The sequence below is a fragment of the Carassius auratus genome, unplaced genomic scaffold (genome assembly GCF_003368295.1).
Source record: "Carassius auratus strain Wakin unplaced genomic scaffold, ASM336829v1 scaf_tig00026882, whole genome shotgun sequence".
Classification (NCBI taxonomy): Eukaryota; Metazoa; Chordata; class Actinopteri; order Cypriniformes; family Cyprinidae; genus Carassius; species Carassius auratus.
In genome coordinates, this window is record NW_020525553.1 from 140,938 (window position 1) to 161,471 (window position 20,534).

Here is a 20,534-nt window from a genome sequence, read left to right on the forward strand (position 1 = left end):
GAGCGAGGAAAAAACTCTCCTACTGAGATGAGTGTCTCAGTGGAACAGAAGTAAGACTGAGTCTGTTTTTAAACAATCATATTAAACACTACTTAAGTTTCAATATTGCAGCTCTTTTACCATAAAGCCAAGTGTTTATCATAAAAGTTTGCCAGATGGGTGAGAAATTTGATACAATTATGTGTTTCCTCTTACAATAAAGATGTTGTTTGCACCTCAGTTTCAACATTACATTTCTCTGAAACGAAAAGGCATTAGTCATGTCACAGCAGTGTGGACAGTGACAACAGTCGGTTAGCTGAGGTATTTTAACATTGGTGATCTGCCAGGTCTCACAACATTGTTTCTGTTTGTGTTGCTCTAACTCAGAAGAGTAGATCATATTTGTGTTCAAACTGATAAAACCTGTCTTTATTGAAATGCATGTTGTTTTGGATTAAAGTGTCTGCAAAATGAAATTTTCAGGACAGTTTGGTGGTGGTAATGTATAAAAAAAAAAAAAAAAGTTTCAAGTGAGATGTCTCCTTAGCCAGTCAAACACAAAGCGACAAGAACATTAAGTTACTGATATCATGTCAAAAGATACAAAAAAAAAAAAAAAAATTCCATATATATATATATATATATATATATATATATATATATTAAACTTAATATAAGTACCTCCTGCCATAAAATGTTTTTTTTTTTTTCTCTTTTCTCTTTGTGTCATTAGGGAAGGATCATACTCTGAGGTTTCCAGCTCTGAGTGTGTAAAGAGTGATCAGTTGAAAGGTGATGGACCACTTTTCAATGGGGAAACACCTAAAAAAAGGTATTTCATGTGTTTCTTATTGTAAGACACACATAGACTGTGTTAGGAAGTATTTATTCTTGACTATATCATAGCGTTTTGTCTCTCAAAATAGCAATTTAGTTATAGCATTGTGATAGCTGTTGATGGGAGAAGATTCAAGAACAATAATGCATATTTATAGTTTGTTAAATTGTGCTTACTGTAATTACCATCTGAATGAAGCCTCTTCGAATGAGACTGAGAAAACTCCTTTGTGTTATTATTAGTGAAAAATTGGGCCTACATGTGTCCTTCAGTGAGGAAACACCATCACAAGCTAAAAGGTATTTTTTGTGCTTTACATACATTATTTATATTTCTTTACTGTTGTGTCTGTGATTGAACTTAATGGATTATACAGAAAACTACACATAAACATTCTTCTGTTCATAGTCATTAGAAGGGCAAATGCTCTTCAAATGAGACTGAAGAATCTCTTTTAATAGTGATTTCTCTGTTCTTGTCAGTGAAAGATCAGGTTCACCTGTGTCCAGTTCTGTGTCTATGAGGAGTGACCATTCAAAAGGTGATGGACCAAACTTCAGTGAGAAAACTCCATCATCATCTGAAAGGTAATTTATGTTTTTCTTAACGTTGATCATGCAAAATGTTTTTTTTTTTTTTTTTTTTTTTATGTCAATAGTCAACAGTGAGTCAAAGTTGGTTTGTCAAATATTTGTCAAAATGTTTGGTTTACTACAATTTAACTCGCAACCAAGTAAATTGACGGATCATAAACTTCTTAAAAGTCATTAAACTAAAAGCATCAGAAGAAACTCACGGAATAGCCTTGCGACAAGCCTTTTAGCCTTGAGTCAGTGGATAACTAACACAGCGTTTGTAAGCTTTTATAGATTAGGACATTTTCTCTGCTAGAGACTAACATCCATGAAGGGATGCAGGAAATAGGTAGCTGGTAATTCATATGGTGGCAGAACAAATGTTAAATAAGAAATGTAACTGCTTATAGTTGTGGTATTCATGCAGGAAATTTTAGAATAAAATGGAATTAACTGCAGTTAATGGAAAAAGCCACTCACATTGTGGAGTCTTGGAGTGGTGTTCAATAGCTAATTAGCAAATTTTTCCCCTGCAGTTGAGTGAAGAATAATAATGAATGGTTACAGTATAGCATGCAGAGAGAAAGTTTTGGGAACTTAATTTAATTAGAACATTAAAGGTAACATCCCTTTAAATGAAACTCCTTTTCTCATTAGCGAAAAATCAGGCTCTGATGTGGTCAGCTCTGTGTCTGTGAAAACTGACCATTCAAAAGGTGATGGACCAAACTTCAGTAAGAGGAAAACATCTACCAAAAGGTATTTAATGTTTCCTATTTTTGGTCACCAATAGACTGTTAGAAAGTATTTCAGTAAGTATTTATCATAGACCCCTACATATTTGGTTCAAAAATTTACAATACGGATTGAAATGAACACTGTAATTACAGAGTAGTTAATCATTAGCATAAGTGGCTAACGCTAATATAATAAGAATTAAAATGAAGTTTCTTTATTAACTATTTAAACTTATTTTAATAAATCTTTTACATTAAATAATAAAGATACGAAGCAGGTTAAGTTATATATTATTGTAGAATTAATTATAAAATGATATAGACTGTGAATAAGATTGCAGTTTTACATTTTGCATATGCATTAGATTTTTTTTTACATGCAACATTTTTAATGAAGATAAAATTTGTAGACAAATAAGAATAAATGTTGCGAGTTGCAATGTGCAAATCTTGCACTCTTATATATTAAGAAAAATCCACTGCTGCTTTTAAATGTGGCTGCAAATTTTTTGGGGGGAGTTTTATATAAATATATAAATGTACAAAAGAAAGTAAAGGTGGCTCTCTTTAAAATCACTGAAGTTGTCAATTAAAGGGATAGTTCACTTTCAAATTAAATTTTGGAATGTTTTAGCTTACCTCAAGGACATCCAAGATGTAGGTGTCTTTGTTTCCACAGTAGTTTCCATTTTGATATTTTAGGTCAAACTGTTCTTGTCTGTGACTCATATAATGGAGGTCAATGGTCACCACCTCAAAGAGCATGCACAGAGGAGTCCAAATTAAACAATTCCCCATCGTAAGTACACATTGATGACCTAGGACACGAGACGAGTGGTTTGTGTAAGAAAACGAACAGTATTTATATAATTTTTACCTCTTGTACACAACCACATCCAACTGATCTGAGGGCGCGCGTGCTTCCTGATGTGACATGTGCGAGCGCTCTGGCTTAGTCTGCACAAGCGCTGAAAGCGCCGGAAGTGATCTCTCGCGAGTGTACATTGTACTCATTGTTTACTGTTTAGCACAAGATATGCCACCAATCTGCACTGTCTGAAATTTAATACAGTAATTGTAATTAATTAAATTTGTTTATAATGCACGCTATAATCGTTGTGATTATAATTAAAATACAACACATTACTCACTCTATTGACGGCGTGCCATTCGGTCCCTCTGGCCTTGGACGTCGCCTCCAGTTTATACGTGGCAAACAAAACACACCGTGCAAAACGCTGCCTGCAACTCAACAGCGGAGAAAACTCAGGATCTTCAGTCAGGCAGGTGTGTGATGCGATACTGTCAATGTCCTCATTGTCGTCTTGTAGTTGTTCCATTCATGACAACATATGCTCTCCACTTCTGTTTGCATCTCACAACACTTGCTAATAAAACACCACCAATTTTGAAGAGATCTCTGTCTCTCTGAGGCTTGAAGACGTGCTGCTGCAGCAGATACTTCCTCCATCTCTCCTGAGTACTTGAGCTGTGCATTCTGGTTCAAATAAATATGGCTGTGAAAAAAATTCTACGCTGTCTGTTGATATATTGAAATTGTCTTCCATTGCAATTTCCTGTACGTCCAAATGTGTTCAGATCTTCTGAGTGAAAGGTAACACTTCCAAAATCTCTGTGTAAACCATAGACAGTAAGTGTAAACAATGAGTGATGTACACGTGCGAGAGACCACTTACGGGGCTTTCCGCGCTTCAGCAGACTAAGCCAGAGCCATAGACAGTAAAAGAAATGGACACAGCGACCCCATTGGAACTCAACTGAGACAATTGAAGCCCATTTTTAGTGTTTTTTAGCACTTCCGTTTCTGACGCGCAGACTCAAACGAAGCTTGACGACGTCAGCAACCTGTCTGACAGATGTAAATCTTCTAGTAGCTGTGCGTGCAAACTGCCATCGTTAATCTTGCAGAGACGGCGAGCTTGAGCTGGGAGTTCTTTGTCGTGAGTGAGCAGGAGTAAGTATTCTGATTAATTATTTTGTATAGTATTTTAAAATGTAACGCCATATTAAGTTAATTGCCTGCGAGCTTCTCCTCCTGTCTGTATGGTAATGCGACAGAGAGTCAAGTGGTTATGACGCAATTGTTAGCCTATTTTTTACAAAAACTGTTTCTACAGGGCCATAATGTAACATAGAAGGTAAAGGAGCCCTTTATACATTGCCGTGTATCTTTAGAAATAAATAATGGACAAACGGAGACTTTAAAAGCCTCAGATGTAAAGTTATTCGCTGTCAAAGTGACGCCAAAATGAATGGGAGTCAATGGGAATGCTAACGCAAGTAAAGTTCTGCTACAAGATGGCAGCACGCAGCCGAATTCAACTTCCGGTCGACTTCCTTGCCACCTGGCCAGAGCACGAGCAAACGTCACATGACATCAGGAAGCATGCGCGCCCTCAGATCAATTGGACTTGGTTGTGTACAAGGGGTAAAAATGGTATAAATACTGTTCGTTTTCTTACACAAACCGCTTGTTTCGTGTCTTAGTTCATCAATGTGTACTTACGATAGGGAATTGTTTAATTTGGACTCCTCTGTGCATGCTCTTTGAGGTGGTGACCATAGACCTCCATTATATGAGTCACAGACAAGAACGGTTTAACCTAAAAATATAAAAATGGGAACGGAAACAAAGACACCTACATCTTGGATGCCCTAGAGGTAAGCTAAAACATATCAAAATTTTATTTTGAAAGTGAAGTATCCCTTTAATGAAGCTCTTTTTATGTCATGTGCACTCGAGTTTAAACATGAGGACATTTTATTAATCCATCCATTCTTTTCAGTTTCAATGATTTAGCTAAATCGTGGCCAGTTTTAATTTATTTGTTTCTTGTTTTAGTTAGGCATAAACGATGGGAGCGAAATTATACAGTGCCTCACGTTTTACTAAAATAAAGGAAATAATTTATTAAACAATGGTTTCTTAATCAGTGTACAAAAATATATATTTTTTTTTTCAAGAAGTTATCTGTTGAAATAAAGGACAGGTAATGAATAACAAAATATGTGTTTGTCAAAAATGCATGCTGTTTTAAGGAATTTTAATATATACATTTTTATTCGTTTTTTTTTTTTTTTTTACTTGTGACAAATATAGGCCTAATATGTGAGAATACTGACATTTCGCATATAGATCCATGTATTTAGTCTAGCTCACTAATATAGGCTACCCACTTTTAATGCTCAGATGAAAAGTAAACCACAATTTCTTTAGGATAATATAACAATGTTAAAAGTTAAATGTTTCAAATCTAAAATATGGTGTAATACTATGCAGCTTTTAGAAAATATAAGCACAGGGTAATTTGGCTTGACATTTAACCTGCTTGAATTCATACTAAGGATACTATTTTTCTTTCATTTTCCATGACTGCAGCTATCAAATATAACACATCGGCGAGGCAAAGCTGACGGTTATCTGCGAAAATGTGCATTGATGCATTTTTTTGATAACTTGTTGTTAAAGCATCACTCAGCTGTTGTTGTTATTACTATATTTGAGACAACTAAGACAACATTACAAACATTGTGGACCAAATAAAAGAATACATTCAAGAAATGCACTTTGCAGACGCGGCAGCGGCGTCAAGCGACGGCACTCGAAGCAGTAGAAACTCTGGTTGGCTAGCCACTGTAATTATCAACTTATAGGGATAGTTCACCCATAAATGAAAATTCTGTCATTAATTACTCACCATTATGTTTTTTTCCAAACGTGTAAACTAACCCTTTAATTGCTAAATAAATAATAAATAATAATAAATAACATTTTTTTTCTTTGTGTCATTAGTGTAAGATCAGGTTCACATGTATCCAGCTCTGTGTCTGTGAAGAGTGACCAATTAAAAGGAGATGGACCGAACTTCCGTAAGAAAACGGCATGTAACAAAAGGTGTTTTATTTGTTTCTCAAAATATTTTACAGTGATCCAATGTTTAAATAGATGATAATATTATTTAACATTATTAAACAAGCTCTATCTCAACCCCAACCCCATAGTCAAATTGAGTGATACAACAAAGAAGGTACAGTAGTTTATTAGTTCATACAGTGACTTGAATATAGTATGTGAGCTGTAATATGAATGCTTGACAATGTAGCTGGAAGAATCTCCAGTAATGGTTTTTTTTCTCTCTGTTCTTTGTGTCATTAGTGTAAGATCAGGTTCACATGTGTCCAGCTCTGTGTCTGTGAAGAGTGACCATTCAAAGGGTGACGGACCAAACTTCAGTGGAAAAACACCATGTAACAAGAGGTATTTGATCTCTTCCTCCAACCATCTTACAGTGATCCATTGTTTATTTATTACTAAATTAAGCCAACTCCGTCATCATGCATAACATACTGTAGAGAATCAAATCGACATGTATGATTTAATTCTGTACAATTTGTAAAAATATTTGTCATTGTACAACAATATCATCAAAACAACTAACAAAAGGTATTTCATATCTTTTGCATTATACTGATGTTATTTCCTCACTGTGATACATGTAATAGAACTCAACTAAATACTAAAATGAATCACAGAACATAATGTATTGTAAACTGTTTAATCTTTAATTAATGAACATATTCATTATATTCATATTCACTGAATATGTTGAACATATTCAACATATTCAGTTGGGTAAGGCAGCATTTCAGTACACTTCCCCCCGTGCATGGAATGAACTGCAAAAGGACCTAAATCTTTCTGAACTTGTGACATTGGGAGAATTTAAATCTATTCTAAAGAAGCGTGAACTCAATGAACTTGGAAAATGTAACTGTTTCTAAACTTGTACACATTGACTAAATATCATTTGTTTGTTTTTGATGTCATGTATGTTTTTAAATTGTATGTAAATGCTGTTGTCTTGGCCAGGTCACTCTTGAAAAAGAGATTTTTAATCTCAATGAGTTTTTTATCTGGTTAAATAAAGGTTAAATAAAATAAAATTAAATTAAGTTAAATAGGTAGCCACTAGGGCTCATCCATTCACCTTGGAAATACAGAACAGTTCATTTGTAACTCTTTAACTCTTTAAATATGTCCTACTAGTACCTACTGTGCTATTTTCTTTTCTCATTAGTGTAAGATCTCACTCGCATGTATCCAGCTTTGTGTCTGTAAAGAGTGACCATTCAAAGGGAGATGGACCAAACTTCAATCAGAAAACACCATCACCTTCCAAAAGGTATTTCTTGTGTTCTGTTTTTTTTTTTTTTTTTTTTTTTTTTTTTAATCATAAAACTGCATTTCCCATTAACCACTTTTGAAGTGAAGTGATAAACAATCAAGTATGGTGACCCATTCTCAGAATTAGTGCTCTGCATTTAACCCATCCAAAGTGCACAAACACAGCAGTGAACACACACACACACCCTGTGAACACACACCCAGAGCAGTGGGCAACCATTTATGTTGTTTGAGTATGGGTCACCATACTTGGTTGTATATCGCTTCACTTCAAAAGTGATTGATGGGAAATGCAGTTTTATGATTAAAAAAAAAAAAAAAACAGAACACAAAACGTATTTGCTTGAAGTCCAGTGTTAAGTTTCCACAGTCTGTGATGATATGGGTTGCAATGTCATTTGCTGGTGTTGGTCAACAACATAAATGAGAAAACTTCAATGAAAAAACACCATCACCTTCCAAAAGGTATTTCTTGTGTTCTGTTGTGTCCAAGTATTTTTATATACACAGTTGCTTCTCAATAAATTAGAATGTCGAGGATAAATTCACTTATTTCAGTAATTCAGATCAAATTGTGAAGCTCATGTATTAAATAAATTAAATGCACACAGACTGAAGTAGTTTAAGTCACTGGTTCTTTTAATTGTGATGATTTTGGCTCACATTTAACAAAAACCCACCAATTCATGATCTCAACAAATTAGAATATGATGACATGCCAATCAGCTAATCAACTCAAAACACCTGCAAATGTTTCCTGATCCTTCAAAATGGTCTCTGACAACCAATGAACCCTTCACAAGGAGTGTAAGTCACAAAAATTCATTGCCAATAGCTGGTTGTTCACTGAGTGCTGTGTCCAAGTATGTTAACAGAAAGTTGAGTGGAATGAAAAAGTGTGCAAGAAAAAGATGCACAACCAACCAAGAGAACCGCAGTCTTATGAGGATTATCAAGCAAACTGGATTCAAGAATTTGAGTGAATTTCATAAGGAATGGACTGAGGCTGGGGTCAAGACATCAAGAGCCACCACACACAGACTTGTCAAGGAATTTGGCTACAGTTGCCGTACTCCTCTTGTTAAGCCACTTCTGAACCACAGACAACATCAGAGGCGTCTTACCTCGGCTAAGGAGAAGAAGAAATGGACTGTTGCCCGGTGATCCAAAGCCCTCTTTTCAGAAGAAAGCAAGTTTTGTATTTCATTTGGAAACCAAGGTCCTAGAGTCTGGAGGAAGGGTGGAGAAGCTCATAGCCCAAGTTGCTTGAGGTCCAGTGTTAAGTTTCCACAGTCTGTGATGATTTGGGGTGCAATGTCATCTGCTGGTGTCGTTCCATTGCGTTTTTTTGAAAACCAAATCAATGCACCCGTTTACCAATAAATTTTGGAGCACTTCCTGCTTCCTCCTGCCGACCAGCTTTTTGAAGATGCTGATTTCATTTTCCAGCAGGATTTGGCACCTGCCCACTCTGCCAAAAGCACCAAAAGTTGTTTAAATGACGCTGGTGTTGGTGTGCTTGACTGGCCAGCAGACTCACCAGACCTGAACCATGTCAAGATGAAAACAAGAAAAAAGAGACCAAACAATGCAGATGAGCTGAAGGCAACTGTCAAAGAAACTGGGCTTCCAGACCACCTCAGCAGTGCCACAAACTGATCACCTCCATGCCACGCTGAATTGAGGCAGTAATTAAAGCAAAAGAAGCCCCTACCAAGTATTGAGTACATGTATAGTAAATGAACATACTTTCCAGAGGGCCAACTATTCACTAAATGTTTTTTTTTATTGGTTTTATGAAGTATTTTCATTTGTTGAAATCGTGACTTGGTGGGTTTTGTTCAATGTGAGCCAAAATCATCACAATTAAAAGTACCAAAGACTTAAGCTACTTCAGTCTGTGTGCACTGATTTATTTAATACATGAGTTTCACAATTTTAGTTGAATTATTAAAATAAATGAACTTTTCCTCGACATCCTAATTTATTGAGAAACACCTATACTACTATATATATATATATATATATATATATATAGGTGTGTGTGTGTGTGTGTGTTCATACCAAGCTTGAGTAGCAAGATTGTGTTCAGTTTTAACTATCTCTTCTATTTTGTATTTTTGGGTAAGAATAAGAAGCACTTCTTCCGGTACTTGGTGTCTTTCATTCCAACTGTAATCTGCATCTGAAATAGCATGTATTTACACAGTTTATGTATCTCAGAGGAGACATGGATTCATTTAAACTGCAGATACAGATGTACATATAGGCCTTAAGGTTTTTTTTTTTTTTTTTTTTTTTTTTTTACATAAAATGTTGAAAACTGATATTTGAAATAATTTAAAACATGAAAAACCAAAACAAAAAATTGGTTGAAATGTAAAATTAAAACCACTAGTAGGTAGAGCTGCACGATTAATCGTTAAAAGATCGCGATCTCGATTCAGACACCCTCTCGATCTCATTTCTAAAAGACAACGATTCCCTGAGTCTGTTAAACCTTTGACAAAGTCTTACCGGATCATTCAAATCCGTGCGCGCACTGCCGCTGACACAGAGAGAGCTCTTACCATGTTTGGTTAAGTAACATCTTCACAAACAGTATTTTCAACTACACAGTATTATATCTGTCTTACAGTCATTTATATTATCACAGAAATACTGGGATAAAGTTTATAGTTTAAATATAAACATTGATGTCTATATGGCAGCGATCAAAATATAACAAATCCCCTTTTGAAAGTACTGCGCTTTAAATAACGTTTGTGTCGATTGCATTGTTTCACCAATAGGTGGCGACAAGTGTCTTAATTTATTTGTCAATGAATTAATTTTTCATTCAAGAGAATCGTTCAAAAACGCTGATTCATCCAGAAATGAAACAAGTGTAGTAGGTTTATGAGTGAGTCGTTGAATCAGTGATCTAAACAACTTTTTCATCATTCTAATTTAAAAAAAACTGGGGTTTTAAATATATTATATATACACTACCAGTCAAAAGTTTTTGAACCATAAGATGTGTAATGTTTTTTTAAAGTCTCTTCTGCTCACCAAACTATATTTATCTCATCCAAAGTACAGCAAAAACAGTAAAGTTTTGAAATATTTACCATTTAAAATAACTGCTTTCACTTGAATGTATTTTAAAATGTAATTTATTTCTGTGGTGTGCAGCTGTATTTTCAGCATCATTACTCCAGTCTTCAGTGGCACATGATCTTCAGAAATCATTCTAATATGCTGTTTTGCCGTTCAAAAAAAACATTATTATTATTATTATTATTATGTTGAAAACAGATGAGTAGATTTTTTTCAGGTTTCTTTGATAGAAAGTTCAGAAGAACAATAATTGTGTGTAATAGAAATATTTTGTTATAAATGTCTTTGTCACACTTGATCAATTTAAAGAATCCTTGCAAAATAAAATAATTAATTTATATACTTGTGATAATGATAATGTTAATAGTAATAATAATAATAAAGAATCGTAGGAGAATCGTGATCTCTATATGAGATCAAAAAATCGTGATTCTCAATTTATCCAGAATCGTGCAGCCCTACTAGTAGGTGACAGCAAGGGAATGTTAGTGAGTGAGTCATTGAGATTCAACCAATTCCATTAAAATGGCTGATTCATTCAGAAACAAAGCATTTGACTGTGTTAAAGGGTTAGTTCAACCAGATAGCAAATTTATGTAATTAATAACTTACCCTCATGTTGTTTCAAACCCGTAAGACCTCCGTTTATCTTTGGAACACAGTCTAAGATATTTTAGATTTAGTCCGAGAGCTCTCAGTCCCTCCATTGAAGCTGTGTGTACGGTTTACTGTCCATGTCCAGAAAGGTAAGAAAAACATCATCGAAGTAGTCCATGTGACATCAGAGGGTCAGTTAGAATTTTTTGAAGCATCGAAAATACATTTTGGTCCAAAAATAACAAAAACTACGACTTTATTCAGCATTGTCTTCTCTTTTGTGTCTGTTGTGAGAGAGAGTTCAAATCAAAGCAGTCTGGATATCCGGTTCGCGAACGAATCATTCAGTTCACCAAATCGAACTGAATCGTTTTAAACGGTTCGCATCTCTAATACACATTAATCCACAAATGACTTAAGCTGTTTACTTTTTGGGTGAACTAACCCTTTAATGAGTGAATTACTGAATCATTTATTCAACTGATTCGTTCAAAAAGCTGATTCATTCAGAAAGTAAACACTGCCCATTGCTAAGAGACACAAAACTGTGCTGTGATCTGTTTGGAGCTATTTTCGTTAACAAAATTGAGCAAAAACAAGCAATATTTTGTCTAAAATTTAATTAATTTATTGCTTTACAGCAAAGAAGGTACAGTAGTTTATTAGTTCATACAGTGACTTGAATATAGTATGTGAGCTGTAATATGAATGCTTGACAATGTAGCTGGAAGAATCTCCAGTAATGGGTTTTTTTCTCTCTGTTCTTTGTGTCATTAGTGTAAGATCAGGTTCACATGTGTCCAGCTCTGTGTCTGTGAAGAGTGACCATTCAAAGGGTGACGGACCAAACTTCAGTGGAAAAACACCATGTAACAAGAGGTATTTGATCTCTTCCTCCAACCATCTTACAGTGATCCATTGTTTATTTATTACTAAATTAAGCCAACTCCGTCATCATGCATAACATACTGTAGAGAATCAAATCGACATGTATGATTTAATTCTGTACAATTTGTAAAAATATTTGTCATTGTACAACAATATCATCAAAACAACCAACAAAAGGTATTTCATATCTTTTGCATTATACTGATGTTATTTCCTCACTGTGATACATGTAATAGAACTCAACTAAATACTAAAATGAATCACAGAACATAATGTATTGTAAACTGTTTAATCTTTAATTAATGAACATATTTATTAAGTTAAATAGTTAGCCACTAGGGCTCATCCATTCACCTTGGAAATACAGAACAGTTCATTTGTAACTCTTTAACTCTTTAAATATGTCCTACTAGTACCTACTGTGCTATTTTCTTTTCTCATTAGTGTAAGATCTCACTCGCATGTATCCAGCTTTGTGTCTGTAAAGAGTGACCATTCAAAGGGAGATGGACCAAACTTCAATCAGAAAACACCATCACCTTCCAAAAGGTATTTCTTGTGTTCTGTTTGTTTTTGTTTTTTTGTTTTTTTATCATAAAACTGCATTTCCCATTAACCACTTTTGAAGTGAAGTGATAAACAATCAAGTATGGTGACCCATTCTCAGAATTTGTGCTCTGCATTTAACCCATCCAAAGTGCACAAACACAGCAGTGAACACACACACACACCCTGTGAACACACACCCAGAGCAGTGGGCAACCATTTATGTTGCAGCTCCCAAGGAGCAGTTAGGGTTTCGGTGCCTTGCTTAAGGACACCTAAGTCGTGGTATTGCCGGACTGAGATTTGAAACCAAAACCTTAGGTTTAGGTAGTGGTGTATAAAGTACCTGAAAGTCATAGTAAAGTAAAAGTACAGATACCTTACCAGAAAATTAATTTGGTAAAAGTTGAAGTCACAGTTTAGAATATTACTTGAGTAAAAGTCTTGATGTATGTGATATTTATTACTTGAGTGCAAAAAGTATTTTTTAAATCTTAAATGTACTTAAGTATTTAAAGTAAAAGTACAAGCAAATGCAAAATGAAAAAGAAGCAAATATACAGTATATATATATATATATATATATATATATATATATATATATATATATATATATATATATATATATATATATATATATATACACACACACAAACACGCACACAAAAACCCGATTCCAAAAAAGTTGGGACACTGTACAAATTGTGAGTAATTTACAAATCTCATAAACATATATTTTATCCATAGGTAGCATTTCAAATGTTGAAAGTGAGACATTTTGAAATGTGATGCCAAATATTTCTTCATTTTGGATTTCACGAGAGCTACACATTACAAAAAAGTTGGGACAGGTAGCAATAAGAGGCCGGAAAAGTTAAATGTTCATATAAGGAACAGCTGGAGGACAAATGTGTGTGTGTGTGTACAGTACAGACCAATAGTTTGTACACACCTTCTTATTCAAAGAGTTTTCTTTATTTTCATGACTATGAAACATGTAGATTCACACTGAAGGCATCAAAACTATGAAATAACATATGTGGAATTATATACATAACAAAAAAGTGTGAAAGTGTGAAAATATGTCATTTTGTAGGTTCTTCAAAGTAGCCACCTTTTGCTTTGATTACTGCTTTGCACACTCTTGGCATTCTCTTGATGAGCTTCAAGAGGTAGTCACCTGAAATGGTTTTCACTTCACAGGTATGCCCTGTCAGGTTTAATAAGTGTGATTTCTTGCCTTATAAATGGGGTTGGGACCATCAGTTGTGTTGTGCGGCTCCCGCCACTGCGCCGCTCCGCTTATTTCTGTTCATCAGACTCGCGATCCGAGGGAGAGGAGCGAGCCGCCATTTTCAGAGCTCGTCGCTACATTGCGAAGGAGATCGTTGTTGGTAGACGGGCGTGTAGGAAGTGCTTCCGGTTTCACGTTTTGGCTCGGTGGATTGAACGATATTCTTGGCTTTTATCGCTGGAATTAGCAACAACTGTACCGTGAATGTAATTATCATGGGTAAAAGTATGGATGGAGATAGTGATAGTATGTCATGGCAGGAAGTAAATAATAAGAGGAAAGGAAGGTGTGATAGCTCTGGAAGTTCCAACGATGATGTGGACGTGAGTGACAAGTCCAAAAAAGTGAAGTCTATAATTATAAATGGGGAAAAAGGAGAACGAACAAACTGAATGGAAAGTGATGATAATGTTCAAAAAAGAAGGGGGACATTTTCACCCACTAAAACTAACAAAAGCAATTGAGAAAGAAATGGGTAAGATCAAGTTTGCTAAATATTTGAATAATAGAAGGCTGCTGGTCTTTGCTACAGATCAACTGCAAAGAGATAGATTTCTCAGAGCAGAAACATTTAATGGGGAAAGGATCAGTGCTCATATCCCTGGGAATGCAGCAAAGCTTAGAGGTGTTATCTATGATGTACCTTTGGCAATTACAATGGAGGAGATAATTCAAGAAGTGAAAGGAGGGAAAGTTGTGAAAGCCACAAGACTACAAACACAAAGAAAAGGGGTGAAAACTGATAGCTTATCAGTAAAGCTAGAATTTGAAAAAGAGATGCCAAAGAGGGTAAGATTGGGATATTGGAGTTATGATGTAAGAGAGTTTATCCCAGCACCACTTCGATGTTTCAAATGTCAAAGAATGGGACATACTGCTGGTCAATGTAAAGGTAAACAAAGATGTGCTAGATGTGGAGGTGAACATGAGTATGGAAATTGTGGTCAGGATACAAAAGAAAAATGCTGTAATTGTGGTGGTGAGCATAGCGCTGCTTTTGGAGCATGCCCTGTACAAAGACAAGCCAGAGAGGTCCAGAAATATAAAGTAACTAATCAGGTGTCTTATGCTGATGCAGCAAAAAAAGTTAAGGAAAGTGAAATATACAGACCCAGTGTGGTGCAAGTAATAAATAAAGCAAAATAATCTGAGAACAGAAGAATAATTGAGATTTCATCTCCAATGTTAAGTCAGAGGCAAACCGAAATAAATCCATGGATAAGAGAGATTAATGAAGACACGCTGATTGTGGGTAAAACCAAATTTATTGCTTTCATCTGTAAGACTGTCAATGTGGCAATACAGCAAAAGAAAAAAAGGGATAGAATCAAGACAATAGTAGAGGCAGCCATAGAAATACTGGGGATCACTGAAGTTACAGCTGAAATTATTCATGAGATGTTGAACCCAAATAATGGAATGTCTCAAGGTGATTAACCTCATTATGGTATTTCATATCCTCTAATGGAACGCCAGAAGTTTAGTTGCAAATGGTCAAGAGTTCAAGAAGGTTGTAGCTGATCTGGAAGTTAGACCTGATGTTATGTGTATACAAGAAACTTGGTTAAGACCTCAGTTGGACTTTGTACTATCAGGTTACAGTTCGGTTAGATGTGACAGAATTGGAAAACAAGGTGGAGGATGTATAACATTTATTAAGGATACTTTGGCAAATAGAAGGATAACTGTCCCAAATGAGTATGAATGTATAGTAATAGAAATGTGTAGTCCCAGAGGAAATATCAAAGTAGTCAATTTTTATAATACATGTAAGAAATTATCAAAGCAAACATTCCATGAAATCTCAGAAAGTGTTGATAGAAGAGAAATATGGTGTGGCGACTTTAATGCTCCCAATACTCTGTGGGGAAGTGATTATACAGACACAAATGGAGAAGTAGTGGAAGAACTAATTGAGGAGAGATTACTTGCTTGCCTTAATGATGGAAGAGGTACCAGGGTTAATGTTACAAGAAACTCAGTTTCTTGTATAGATCTTACTTTAGTCTCTGTAAATATGAGTAATTTATGTGAATGGTTAAGAATGACAACAACATAGGGAGTGATCACTTTCCAATTTTGTGTTCCATGAACTTTGATATGTATGTTCAGGAGGGTTATGTAATAGAGAGATGGTGTTTTCCTAAAGCTAACTGGGAAAAATTAAATGAACTTTGTATTGAGTATTCTGAAAGAATATTGATGGAGAATGATGTAAATAGTTGCGCAGTAGAATTGACTTCCATGATTATAAATGCTGCAACAACCTGTATCCCTATGAGTACAGTGAATGAGAAAAAGAAAATAGTTCCATGGTGGAACAATGAGTGTAAAAATGCTATAAAAGATAGAAATCGGACATTCAGATGTCTAAGAAAGAATTTGAACCAAGATAATTTAATTGATTATCAAAGAAAGAGAGCTATAGCACGTAAAGTAATTAAGTCATCCAAGAAGAATGCATGGAGGCAATTCTGCTCCTCCATTGGCAGAGAAGTTAAATTGGGTGACATTTGGGCAATGATCAAAAAGATGAGTGGGAAAAGAAAATCAGTTAAAATCCCAGTTCTGATAGAGGGAGAACATCAGGCAATTACAAATAAGGAGAAAGCTGAGCTACTAGGTAAGAAGTTTGCAAGTGTACATAGTGGGAGTCATTTAGATGAAATACATAAACAACGGAAAAAGGATATTTTAAGAACAAATAGTGAGGTAACTAAGAAAAAAGATAGTGATGATTCGGCACTTGACATGGATTTATCATTACATGAGTTAAAATGGCCTTAGAGGGAAGTGGATATACGGCTCCAGGGCAAGATCGACTATGCTATGCTATGTTTAGACAATTACCAAAAGAAGTATTGGAAATTATTCTAAAACTGTTTAATAAAATATGGAGAGAAGGTGTAATGCCTGATATTTGGAAAAGTGCATTGATACTAACTTTTGGTAAGCCCAGGTAAAGACTCAACTAATGCAGGAAACTACAGACCTATAGCCTTAACATCACACCTATGTAAATGGATGGAAAAGATAATTGTTTGTAGATTGACATATTATTTAGAGCAAAGAGGACTGCTAAATAAATACCAAAGTGGATTTCGTAAAGGAAGATCAACGGTAGATGCTTTGGTTAAAGTTAGCAATGAGGCAGAAAAGGCGATTAGTATGAAAGAAATCATAGTATATTTTGATATTGAAAAAGCTTATGATTCAATGTGGAGAGAAGGATTATTGATTAAAACGCATAAAATGGGTATTGGCGGAAGGTTATACAACTGGGTGTTAGATTTCCTGTCTAACCGAACTTTCCGTGTAAAGGTTGGGGATGCTTTGTCGGAGTACTGTGATATTGAAAATGGTATCCCTCAAGGGAGTGCTATAAGTCCTATTCTATTTAATATCATGATAAATTATATTTTTTTATAAATGTTGATAGAGATATTGGATCATTACTTTATGCAGATGATGGGGCTATATGGAAAAGAGGGAAAAAACATTAGACATGTGACTAATAGTATTAAGAATGTAATATTAAAAGTTGAAAGATGGTCATATGATTGGGGATTTAAGATGTCAGTTATAAAATCTTGTTATATGATATTTACCAGAAATAGAAGGATTAATAATATACAGTTTAAATTGTATGGACAAAATATGGAAAGAGTGAAAGAGTTCAAGTATTTAGGATTGTGGTTTGATGAGAAATGTATATGGAAGAATCATATTAAACAGGTTGAAACAAAATGTAAAAAGGTACTAAATCTCATGAGGTCAGTCTCTGGCTATCAATGGGGAGCTGATAAACAATAATTACTAGATATTTATAGGGCCTTAATACGTTCGTGTATTGATTATGGGTGTATGGTATATGGAGCAGCAGCCAAGAGTATTTTAAGAACATTAGACAGAATACAGTTTAGAGCTTTAAGACTCAGTATAGGTGCAGTGAAAACAACCCCTACTAATGCACTACTGGTAGAAGCTGATGAATTGCAATTATATTTAAGACGATCTAAGCTGTCTTTAGCTTATTGGATCAAGTTACAAGGATCTGGGGAGGAACAACCGGCAGCAAATGTTCTGTGTGATTGTTGGGAATATACACAACAACTTAAAGGAAAAGGATTTGGTTGGAATATTAATACAGTAGCAGAACAATATGGATTAAATAAAATTGAATATGGACCAAATACTGTATGGGGTAATGTTCCTCCATGGATATTTCCTGTGCCCAATGTGGACTTGAAACTTCTAGAGAAGAAGAAAGAATTGAATGAAAGTAATATGAATAATATAGGATATTTGGTTGAAGATTATGTGAAGAGGAATTATTTTAATTATATGCTAATATTTACTGACGGATCAAAAGATCCAGGGACAGAACATGTAGGATCAGGAGTATATATACCAGAGTTTGATGTAGGTATATGTAAAAGAATTAATGATAAATTATCTGTATATACAGCAGAAATGGTTGCTATTATTTTAGGGTTACAGTGGATTGTAGAGGTGAGGCCAGAGAGAGTTGTCATTTGTTCAGACTCCACTGCTGCCCTGTTTAGTTTGAATTCCAAAAAGACCTTACGAGATGATTTATTGATAGAAATATATACAATAATGCTGAGAATACAAAGAACTGGTGGTGATGTACAATTTGTTTGGGTCCCGGCGCATGTTGGTGTTGTGGGAAATGAAAAAGCTGATGAGATTGCAAATACAGCGTTAAAATTAAAAGATGATGAAATAATGAAAGTTCCCTTTGGAAAAGGAGAGGCCAAATCATTAATTAGAAAAGCAGTGAGTGACGAATGGCAGAACAAGTGGGACACAGACAATAAAGGGAGACACTATTACAGCATATAGAAATCTATTAAAGTGAAGGGTTTCAAAGGGAAATATAGAAGAGATGAAGTGATCTTTTCAAGATTAATGCTTGGACATACTGGGTTAAAATCAACGCTGTATTTAATGACAAAATGTGTGTCTGATAAATGTGAGGTATGTAACGTTCCTGAAAATGTCGAGCATGTCATAATGAAGTGTAGTAAATTTGATTTTGAGAGGAACATCTTGCGTGATAAGATATGTGAATTAGGACGGGGATGGAATTTAGAAGGGATACTGGGGATGAGTGAGGAAACATGGGAGTGTTGCGAAGCTCTCTTTAATTTTCTTAAATCTACAGGATTAGACCATAAAATATAGCCCCCCCCCCCATTTTTTATTTATTTTATTTTTTATTTTATTTTTATTTTTTATTATTTTTTTATTTTTATTTTTTTGGGGAGCACTAAAAGGTAACCTGAAATACTAAAACCATGAATTATACACTCCGGTACAGTAGGTGGCGGTATGCACCGAAAAAATTGGTTGCGACCCGCCATTAATACTAGAGAAGAAGAAGAAGTTGTGTTGTGCGGAAGTCAGGTGGATACACAGCTGATAGTCCTACTGAATAGACTGTTAGAATCTGTATTATGGCAAGAAAAAAGCAGCTAAGTACAGGAAAACGATTGGCCATCATTACTTTAAGAAGTGAAGGTCAGTCAGTCCAAAAAATTGGGAAAACTTTGAAAGTGTCCCCAAGTGCAGTCACAAAAACCATCAAGCGCTACAAAGAAACTGGCTCACATGCGGACCGCCCCAGGAAAGGAAGACCAAGAGTCACCTCTGCTGCGGAGGATAAGTTCATCCGAGTCACCAGCCTCAGAAATCGCAGGTTAACAGCAACTTAGATTAGAGACCAGGTCAATGGCACACGGAGTTCTAGCAGCAGACACATCTCTAGAACAACTGTTAAGAGGAGACTGTGTGAATCAGGCCTTCATGTTAGAATATCTGCTAGGAAACCACTGCTAAAGAAAGGCAACAAGCAGAAGAGACTTGTTTGGGCTAAAGAACACAAGGAATGGACATTAGACCAGTGGAAATCTGTGCTTTGGTCTGATGAGTCCAAATTTGAGATCTTTGGTTCCAACCACCGTGTCTTTGTGCGACGCAGAAAAGGTGAACGGATGGACTCTACATGCCTGGTTCCCACCGTGAAGCATGGAGGAGGAGGATCCCCACTGTTGGGGATTTATTCAAAATTGAAGGCATACTGAACCAGCATGGCTACCTCAGCATCTGGCAGCAGCATGCTATTCCATCCGGTTTCGTTTAGTTGGACCATCATTTATTTTTCAACAGGACAATGACCCCAAACACACCTCCAGGCTGTGTAAGGGCTATTTGAGCAAGAAGGAGAGTGATGGGGTGCTGCGCCAGATGACCTGGCCTCCACAGTCACCGGACCTGAACTCAATCAAGATGGTTTGGGGTGAGCTGGACCGCAGACAGAAGGCAAAAGGGCCAACAAGTGCTAAGCATCTCTCAGGGAACTCCTTCAAGACTGTTGGAAGACCATTTCAGGTGACTACCTCTTGAAGCTCATCAAGAGAATGCCAAGAGCAGGGGCGTAGCCATCTTTTCAGAAGTGAGGGGGACAGAAATTATATTAATATATATATATAACATTTCTGTAATCTATCAACAGTTTTTGAACTGTAAGATATTTTGTTTTTAAAGAAGTCTCTTCTGCTCACCAAGCCTGCATTTATTTGATCCAAAGTACAGCAAAAACAGTAATATTGTGAAATATTTTTATATTTAAAATAACTTTTTTCCCTATTTGAATATATTTTAAAATGTAATTTATTGTGTGATCAAAGTTGTATTTTCAGCATTTTTACTCCATTCTTCAGTGTCACATACTTCAGAAATCATAATA

The 20,534-nt window shown here is 35.5% G+C and overlaps 1 protein-coding gene across 1 annotated transcript in view; it reads left to right on the forward strand.

The window, feature by feature from the left end:
• LOC113078858 (protein NLRC5-like) overlaps positions 1 to 20,534 on the forward strand; it is a 65,453-nt gene that overhangs the window by 14,894 nt on the left and 30,025 nt on the right. Inside the window, 9 exon segments of the mRNA XM_026251166.1 lie at positions 716 to 814; positions 1,063 to 1,119; positions 1,303 to 1,407; positions 2,053 to 2,154; positions 5,947 to 6,048; positions 6,310 to 6,411; positions 7,232 to 7,336; positions 11,812 to 11,913; positions 12,367 to 12,471. Of these exon segments, the coding sequence (XP_026106951.1) occupies positions 716 to 814; positions 1,063 to 1,119; positions 1,303 to 1,407; positions 2,053 to 2,154; positions 5,947 to 6,048; positions 6,310 to 6,411; positions 7,232 to 7,336; positions 11,812 to 11,913; positions 12,367 to 12,471 (879 nt within the window).